Source organism: Marmota monax, unplaced genomic scaffold, assembly GCF_021218885.2.
Source record: "Marmota monax isolate L192 unplaced genomic scaffold, Marmota_monax_Labrador192_F-V1.1 WCK01_AAM20220418_F8-fsc00263, whole genome shotgun sequence".
NCBI lineage: Eukaryota > Metazoa > Chordata > Mammalia > Rodentia > Sciuridae > Marmota > Marmota monax.
Genome location: NW_026693408.1, coordinates 326,419 through 336,429, shown reverse-complemented (window position 1 = coordinate 336,429; position 10,011 = coordinate 326,419). Strand labels below are relative to the sequence as shown.

At 43.4% G+C, this 10,011-nt stretch overlaps 1 protein-coding gene across 1 annotated transcript; it reads left to right on the top strand.

Moving 5' to 3' along the window:
* The first annotated feature begins 5,519 nt into the window (after positions 1–5,519).
* On the top strand, positions 5,520–6,884 carry LOC124101223 (aspartate aminotransferase, mitochondrial-like). The gene has a single exon (XM_046457095.2). The coding sequence runs from the start codon at positions 5,559–5,561 to the stop codon at positions 6,849–6,851; it is 1,293 nt and encodes a 430-aa protein (XP_046313051.1). The 5' UTR covers positions 5,520–5,558; the 3' UTR covers positions 6,852–6,884.
* Positions 6,885–10,011: the final 3,127 nt, after the last annotated feature.

The window sequence follows — 10,011 nt, the reverse complement described above, 5'->3', positions numbered from 1 at the left end:
CAAGCTTCTAGTAAATGAGTTTCTGGAGGACAAACCACCAACTCCAAATCATAGCAGGCTCACATTCTCTACTTTGGAAGTCAATATTCCCATTTTTTGCATCCCAAAACCTTTCTTCTATAGACTTTATTTATATAGGTGAAGAGCAAATACATCATGAACCTCCACTGAGGGGAGACTCAGTCTTATATATAAAAAGACAATTGGAAATGGGTTTAAATGATACCTTATGTACCTCCTAACCATGTGATCTTGGCAACTTTATTTATTTATTTATTTATTTTAGAGAGAGAGAGAGAATTTTTTAATATTTATTTTTTAGTTCTCGGCTGACACAACATCTTTGTTTGTATGTGGTGCTGAGGATCGAACCTGGGCCGCACGCATGCCAGGCGAGCGCGCTACCGCTTGAGCCACATTCCCAGCCTCTTGGCAACTTCTTAATCCTCAGCTCTTAGCCATAAACTGGGAATGCAGACAGAGATGGCTCTAGGGACTGATGTGAGGAGCCAGAGATGATGTGATGTGTCACTTGGTGACACACTTAGCACATGGTGGCATGAGCAGGGCATGTCATGATGGCAGTCTCAAGGAGTAAGGATCTCAATAGGAGACACACTATAGGGGTCTTAAATGGTTATCAAGTACTGGGTAAATGGGACCCATCAGTAGTGGCAAGCCTGAGCCTGAGTCTGCCTGTCTTCGCCTCACACCTTGCATGGTTCGCAGCCCAAGACGAGGCCCTTGCCTCCCCCATCTATGGAAGCCTAGGCCCTAGGATCAAAGGTGCCATGAGGTCAGACCATGGAGCACGGTGATTCTCCCAAATAAAAAATGGAGTATAGAAGCCTAAAGCAGGACAAATTAACACTGGGGCACCAGTACTCATGATTATTCCCCCTTTACAGAGGAGTTGCTAATGTTTGGTAGGCAAGTCTTTGTTGGGCTCCATAGAAACAGACTCTGAGAGATGGATGTATGTGAAAGTGGTTAACTGGGCACCAAAATGAGACTATTTAGGTACAAGTTCCCAAGAAGCACTCTGAAGGAAGGTTGAAGTCAAGTGAGGGCGGAAGAGACGCCAATAAAAGTGTGTAAATGAGAAGATTACTTTTGCTGGGACAATGACTTTAATTCCCTGGGGCCTTCTCAGAGAGTTGGAGGCAAATGATTCGTGGTCACCAAGAGGCAAGGAAGCTATGATACTTACCCACTACTATGGTTTGGGTGAGGATTGCCCGTGCTAAAACTCAGGTTGAGGCTTAATACCCCATTGCAACTCAATTGAAGTGGTGGAGCATTTAAGGGAGATAACTAGCATCACTGTCATGAAAGATTAATGCCCATTTCCAAGAGGTCAGTTAGGTCTTTTTAGGACTGGATTAATTACCAAAAGAGTGGGTTGTTATACAAGAGGAAGGATGGTCCTCCTTGTTTCTTCTCTTCCATGGGATCCCATGTGTACTGTTCGTTGTTCTGCCAAGTTGTTACATAGTCAGAAGGTCCTCACCAGAGGCTGAACAGGTGGGGACCTCTGACCTTGGACCTCTAACCTCCAGAATCTCTTTTCTTATATAGTTCCAGGTTTTTTGTAATAAGGAACGTAATAAGGAACCCACCCACTTCCTTCCTGGGGCATCAATTTTCTAGCACTTTGGGCCTGCCCTTGGGCAGAGAGATTCATGAGTGTTGTGTGACCTTAGGGTAATGTAGGGTAAGCCTCCGGAAGGGCATGCACCACAAAAGAGGTATGCCAGGGGATCCTTGACAGCTTTTGACCTTATTCCTTTTATGATTTCCTGCTCACCCTTTTGTCAAGTGTTTTAGACAGAGCCATTCCTCAGGGGAGATTATGAGGATTCAGACATGCCCATGAATTGCTGGTGGGATTTAAGCTGGCACTGCCTTTTCTGCAGAGCAGTTTGGCAATGGCCTCCTCTGGCTGTGAGGAACAGGATGCCCACCATTCATGACTCAAACAATTGTAGGGAGTGGAAATAGAATCTCAGTAACAGAGCTGAGGACCCAGGCTCTCTTCCCTTTTAATTCCCTCTTTTAATCTAGTTTATTGTCCCCAAGACAGCAATCCAGAGACCCCAGCCAAAGTCTAGTGTTTCCAGAGCATGATGTAGGAAGAAATGGCCTCACAGGAATATCTCTTTTGTGTTAGGCAGGAAAGTCTCTCCTCAGATCTGCCCACCCCCCTTCCATAAATATCTCTTCCATCCCCAGACCCAGGTTTGTTCTGACCTACCTGGTGGTATAAGATTAGGTCGCACTTCTCTATCCCGCACTTCAACCTTGAGGGGATCTGGAGCTTGGGAGGTGATGATAGATTAGGCCAAGCGGATCATAGACTGCCAGTGGCAACCAATGCCCCACACCACCAGTCCAGCTCAGAGACAGTCTTGGGTTCAAGATAATCTACTTTCTGTTGCTATAACAAATTAACGGATGCAGGTACTTTATACAAAAAAAGATATTTATTTAACTCATAGTTTTGGAGTTGCAAGAGCATGGCACTGGCATCTATTTGGTTCTGGTAAGGGACTTCTTGTTATACCACAATTGGCAGAATGGCATCATGGTGGGAGTGCATACAAAAGGGAGCTATCACCACAGAGCAAGACAGGTAGCCTTCAAGAAAAAAGTAGCAGTCAAACTTTCTCTACAATACAACCCATTCTTATGAGAACTAAACCACTCTATGGGGCCAGCCTTAATCCCTTCTGACTGCAGAGTTCCCATGACCTAATTATCTCATATTAGGGACCAAGCTTTCAGTACATAAAACTCTGGAGGATCCTTACAAACTATATCCAAACAATAGCCATAACTCGGGATTTAATTTTGAGCACACACTTAGCTAGAGTTCAGCTTCTGAATTCCATCTTGACCCCACCTTCTTCTGGAGGAAGACCAGAGAGAGTGTGCCTAGGACAATGGCCCCAGCACATGAGGGTCTGCTACAGGCTTGATCCAGTGCTGGGGTTCATACATTTCTACTCCTATATTCTTCAGTGCTTGCAGTAGCTGCAGGGTGAGTCCCAGTCATCCATCCATCTCAGCTTCCCTCTGTGCCTGGAGTATCCCTGAACCTTGGCAGCCTCCAAATTGAGATAATGGCAGCCACCACATTATCTCTGAGCAGCTTTCCCATTCACAGTCTTCCTTTGGTAACCATGGGGGAGAGTGGTTCCAGGACACCCTAGGGATACAAGATTCTTCAGATGCTCAGATCCCTCTTCTAACATGATACATCCCTCTTTTAAAATGATTTTATTTGCATAAAAGCCATGCATATAATCTCCCATATACCTTATCTCTAGTTTCAGCCTGATAACTAATATAATGTAAATGCTGTATAAATAGTTGTTACACTGTATAGTTTTTTTTATTTGCATTATTTTTATTGACATGTTATTATTCTTTATTGATTTACCCACATATTTTCAATGTACAGTTGGTTAAATCTGCTGATTCAGCACCTACAAATATGGAGGGATGACTGTGTATTGTTACATTAATTTCAAATACTCAGATAAAACATGACCATATTTTTCTTATACGAATGAAATTACTTCAATAATACTAAGAAACCCTCGACTGCTTCCTCCTTCCTAAGCTCCTTCTAAGGAAGGTCTCTCCTTAAAGAATTTTCCTGTGCATTTACACCCACCTGTAGCATATATGAAGCATTTCCATGTGTGTCATAAACAGCATAATCTGTCCATATTGTTTTGCAGCTTGATTCTTCTCACCAGACACCTGTCTTGTTGAGTGAAGCATATGTTGGCATGTGGCCCTCTGCCATTCTTTTACTGGCTGTTGTGTTTCCCAGTATGAACAGACAAGCTGATGTAGTCTTTCTCCTATTGGTGGATATTTGGATTCTGGGTACAATTCTGCAGTTTCTTTCTGCTACAGAGTGAAGGTTTGTGTTCCCTCCATATGTTGAAATGGAATTCCCAATGAGATGGTGTTAGGAGATAGGGCATTGGGAGGTGATTAAAGCATGAAGGTAGAGCCCTCACGAATAGGATTAGTGCCCTCATAAAAGGAACACCAGAGAGTTCCAATGCCCCTTCTGCCATATAAGGATATAGTAAGAAGTCTGCTGTGTGTGAGCCAGGAAGAGAGCCCTCACTAAACAACAGGTCTGTTGGTACCTTGAACTTGGACTTTGCTGCTACCAGAACTGTCAGAAAAAAATTTTTGTAGTTTAAAGAAATTTATTTATTTACCCAGTTTATGCTGTTTTGTTTTAGCAGACTGAATGAACTTAGACATGTTCCTTAAGTTAGAATAATGGAGGCATTAGACCCCATTGACCCTTCACTCTCCATAAAGCATGGCTATCTCTTCCAATGCCTAGCCTCAACTTTTATGTCTGTGCGGGGTGACCTTCACCTGGCCACCTCTACTGGATGGCCCTATAAAGAGGTCTTTTTGTTTCACAGGAACAGGGATTGTGGCCAGTATCCATTTGCTGAATCAAGGATCTTGTTGATCATGTTTATTTCTTTATAGAAGAAACATCTAAGGGCAGCCTTAGGTGAGCTTGTATATGCACTGACCCTGTTTCTGTGTTACTACTGTCTACAAGCAGCCAACACAGGGCTGGCTATGATCCAACACAACCTCAACTGAGAGAAGGAAAATGCCAGTGTATTAGTACATGCTCAATAAATGCTGGCTTCCTTTCTTTCCAGATTTGTCTTTAACTGGAAAGAATTAATGAATGAGTAAACACTGAGTCACTCCCCACCATGGCATAGAGCTGATGAGTGGATCCTTACTGACTGCTGAGCCACAGGAAGCAAGCATTTACCTACAGGGATCAATGATGTTATTATTGACAGAGAAGCATCCAAATGGGATATAATAGGAAGTTCCCATTCCTGCCTGAAAAGTGTTATGCCAAAAATGTTGAGCCTACTTCCAGTTTTGAGGAGGAAGAGGAGATGGAGAATCTGGTTAAAGGGCACCTCAAGGTAGCCCAGATGAATTGGGAAGCAGGAACATTTATTTATAAAACTACTGACTTGGCTCATGAAGCAAATCCAAGGCAAGAAGGGAAGAGGCAGGGTGTGTGCATGTGTATGTGTGTGTGTGTGTGTGTGGGGGGGGTGTCACTCAGATTAAAAGAGAATTAAAAAGCATAATGCCTAAATATCATATGTGGTCTTTATTTGGATCCTATCTGAGCAGAATACACCAAAAGATTTTATTTTTGAGATAACGGTAACATGACTATAGATGGGGCTTAGATGACACCAAAGACTTCTTGGTCATTTAGTATCATAATGGCATTATGATGATGTGGAAGAATGTCCTTAGGGTGTATGTAGGGGTAAGATAGGATCCCCCCCCTTTTTTTTTGGGAGAGTACTATGATGGCAGACTGAAAAATTGGTTTTTTTGTGTAGGATATCTGCTTATCAGTGACCTGTTTATAGTATAAGAATATTTGAGGTTCAGGAGCCCGCACCTCTGTGTCTGCGGCCATTTGCCCTCCACTCTGTCTTGCACTACCTACTGCCCTCTTGCCATCCACCATGGCCCTGCTGCACTCCGGCGGCATCCTCTCCTGGGCCGCTGGCACCTTCCACCCGGGCCTTGCCGCCGCAGCCTTTGCCAGAGCCAGCTCTTGGTGGGCCCATGTAGAAATGGGACCCCCAGATCCCATCCTGGGAGTCACTGAAGCCTACAAGAGAGACACCAACAGCAAAAAAATGAACCTGGGAGTTGGTGCCTACCGAGATGATAATGGAAAGCCTTATGTGCTCCCTAGCGTCCGCAAGGCAGAGGCCCAGATTGCTGCAAAAAATTTGGACAAGGAATACCTGCCCATTGGTGGCCTGGCTGAATTTTGTAAGGCATCTGCAGAACTAGCTCTGGATGAGAACAGTGAGGTGTTGAAAAGTGGCCGGTTTGTCACCGTGCAGACCATTTCTGGAACTGGCGCCTTAAGGGTCGGAGCCAATTTTATGGAAAGATTTTTTGAGTTCAGCCGAGATGTCTTTCTACCCAAACAGTCCTGGGGAAATCACACACCCATTTTCAGGGATGCTGACATGAAGCTACAGGGTTATCGGTACTATGACCCAGAGACTTGTGGTTTTGACTTCACAGGCTCCATAGAAGACATTTCGAAAATGCCAGAGCAGAGTGTTCTTCTCCTGCATGCCTGTGCCCACAATCCCACAGGAGTGGACCCTCGTCCTGAGCAGTGGAAGGAAATAGCATCTGTGGTAAAGAAAAAGAATCTCTTTGCATTCTTTGACATGGCCTACCAAGGCTTTGCCAGTGGTGATGGTAACAAGGATGCCTGGGCTGTGCGCCACTTCATCGAACAGGGCATTAATGTTTGTCTCTGCCAATCATATGTCAAGAACATGGGCTTATATGGCGAGCGCGTGGGAGCCTTCACCGTAATCTGCAAAGACCCTGATGAAGCCAAAAGGGTGGAGTCACAGCTGAAGATTGTGATTCGCCCCTTGTATTCCAACCCTCCTCTCAACGGGGCTCGGATCGCCTCTACCATCCTGACTTCCCCAGATTTGCGAAAGCAGTGGTTGCAGGAAGTGAAGGGCATGGCCGACCGCATCATTAGCACGCGGACCCAGATGGTCTTTAACCTCAAGAAGGAGGGCTCCTCCCACAACTGGCAGCACATCACGGACCAGATCGGCATGTTTTGTTTCACAGGCCTAAAGCCTGAACAGGTAGAGCGACTGACCAAGGAGTTCTCCATCTACATGACAAAGGATGGCCACATCTCTGTGGCAGGGGTCACCTCCAACAACGTGGCCTACCTTGCCCATGCCATCTACCAGGTCACCAAGTAATTTCCTGGTGCGAGAATAGAGACAACCTTTCTGTCGTCAGCCACATCCACATGCAGGATGAGGGAGGGTGGATGGTGGAGAGGGTCATTTCTTTCAACCACAGTGCATAACACTTAGTGATTGGATGTGTTTCTCAGAAAACAACATGTAGTAAGATAGGGCAGAGGCATCCATGGCTGGTGTCTGGAACTCTGTGGCTTTAAACCAAACTCCCCCATCATCCTTTTATCTCCAACTTTTTTGGAAAGAGTTTACATGTATAAGAAAGTCACAGCACCAAAAACTGGTCATGATGTTGCAATATTTCAGAAGCTTTAATGAAGCACTGTGTGGTGGAAGGGATTCCTCTGCAGATCCAGCTTGAGACATAGCTCATGCTATAGGCTGAGTTGTGTCATTAACAGTCCACTTCACATTTGTCCCCCCATGGTGGAGCATCCTATCAACAGACCATATTGCACAAATTGTGCTTTACAAAAACCAATGAGTCTGTTGCCACTGCAGCAAGGAAAATAATAGATGTTGTTTCCTGTCTTATTTAAGAAAATAAGGAAAATGTCTGTCTCCTCTTACCATTGCTGTTCTTTTCTTTAACACAAAGATCTATAACTAGCCTAGATTTCCATCCCATTCTATTGCTTGATTAACCATGAACCCATTTATCAGGGTCTATTTAAGAATGGAGAACATAATTTTCTGCTCATGCCATACCCTCTTTCTTGGCGAAGAATAGTGGAGGGTAGGTGACTGCACTTTATGCCGGCATCCTCATCAGTGACTGTGTAATTGTCTCCTCCTGGGGTGCTGCCTCTGCCGGCTGGACCTCTTCCTTCATTCTTTATGGTTGTGCAGCCACTAACCTCACATTATGAGTCTGGCAACCCAGGTTAGGATCAGAAAGGAGATAGTCTGGGGTTTGTTTGTGTGCTGCCAGCCAGGCTTAGGCTTCACTCTTGGAACGATAACCATCATCTGCTCTAATCATGTAGACTTACTACAGCTTGGTTTCTCTGTTACAATAAAATTACTGTAGATCCAAAAAAAAAAAAAGAATATTTGACAAGCAATTGTTTTTAATTTATAAAAACAAAAGAGTAAAAATATTTGCAAAAATTTCCAAAAGTTAAGGATAAAAATCAAGGCCAGTAATGCCGTAGTGAAACAAATATATTCACTTATTGATAGCCAAAATATATAAGCACATGGGGAAATGATTTGGCAATAAGCATCCCAAACCATAAAAATATTCATATTTTCTAGCTTAAGAATCTGACTGCTGGGAATTTACTCGGATGCAATAATTTGAAAGAAGGGGAAAACCTCTCACTGCAAGGGCGCGGCTCTGTGAGTTACGTGTTTTGGCTTGATGGTATTAGAAAGCAAAGTTCCGAGGACTATGTTGCAACTTGGAAGCTTGAACTAGAAGCTGGGATGTGCGCTGTGATTACAGCCACGAGAAGGCATGTGTGCTTGGGGCCCCTGCCAGCAGAGTCTGGAAATGTGAGTGTAGGTCTTCCAGGAAGCAGGTTTGGGGCGGGGACGGGGAGTTGGTGTAGGGGGTGTTTTCATGCTTTTTGCAAAATTTCAAGCTGGTACCATACTGCTATGGCCACGTGTGCAAACTGGGTGGAAGTAAAGTGAAAACTTAGAAACCCAACCAGCCTCACACTGGAGCAAAATTGCGCTTTTAGAAGCCTGGCGAGGTCTTGGTCACCCCATTTTTCTTTGCCAGTCTTGGGGCCCTGTGCTTACAAATCGAATCCAGAACATTGAGTATGAAAGGCTGCATCATATGGTATGATGTGTATTTTTTTTTGGTGTAATACACATAACACACAGGCTTCTCCCAATAGGATGGGATTGTCAGACCTTTTCCTGAAACCTCGGGTGGGGAAGAATGTGGTCATGATGGAAGGTATGCAAGGAAGGGCTGTGAAAGAGAGATGGAACAGAACTGAAAAGATTTAGGAGATTTATCGGTACTGTGTTCCTTATATACATATATATACATAACATATATATACATAACATATATACTTATGTTGCTGCCTCAAATGTGGAATGAGGCACAGTATAAACTCTTCACTATTTCTTTTCCATAATCTATGGTGAATATATTATTATTCCCATTTTACAAATGAGGAAGCTGCAATTCCAAGGGATTGATAATTTCATGAAGGTTTTCTTGGCTTTTAGGTGTAAAATTGATACTAACCTGAATCAGGTGTCAGGGCCAGAATCTTGGGAGCAGGTAATGAAGAAAAACAGGGACACAAAGAACCAGTCCTGGGCTGGGGTTGTGGCTCAGTGGTAGAGCATTTGCCTAGCACGTCTGAGGCCCTGGGTTCGATCCTCAGCACACATATAAATAAATTTTTAAAAACGAAGGTATTGTGTCCAACTATAACTAAAAACTAAATATTAAAAAATGTGTATATATATATATATATATATATATATATATATATATATAAAAAGAACCAGTCCTTCACCAGTTCTCTTTGTTTTCCTTTTTCCCTGATGTCTCTAGACACTTACTGTACAGGAAACTGAGGCTGAACACTTACAGGCTTGAATAGATGATTGAACTTCCAGCCCCAAGATCTGATTCCAAATCCCACCCTCAGAATGCTGGTTCCTCAAGTTCCATTGTATTATGTCCCTAAAGGCTGATGGAGCTTTCTCTTCCCAAGTAGGTGCCTGGTCCACCCCACTAGATCCCTCAAAGAGAATGCTCAGAAACGAGATAGAGACAGGATGTGCCCAGTGTTACCACCAAGAAGTGAAGGAACCAGAAGTTGAATGCAGTCCATGGAATATAAAAATGGATGTATCATATGGTATAATGCTTCTTTTTTCCTTTTTCTTTTTGCTGTAGTGAAATACAAATAACAAAGCTTACCACTTAATCAAGAGGCACTTAGTATATTCACAATGTTTGTTCAACCATATAATTCCTAAGCTTTTTCATCATATTAAATGAAAACCTCATACCCATTAAGCAGTCTGTCCCCATCCTTCTCTCTCCACAACCCCAGGCAACTACAAAACTGCTTTCCTTCTCTATGCATTTATCTGTTCTGGATATTTCATATAAATGGAATCATAAAATAGGATGCTCTTTGTGTCTGATTTCTACTTAGAATAGTGTTTTCCAGAT

Coding starts and splice junctions, on each gene's coding strand:
- LOC124101223 (XM_046457095.2), top strand. CDS start 5,559: ATGGCCCTGCTGCACTCCGGCGGCATCCTCTCCTGGGCCGCTGGCACC.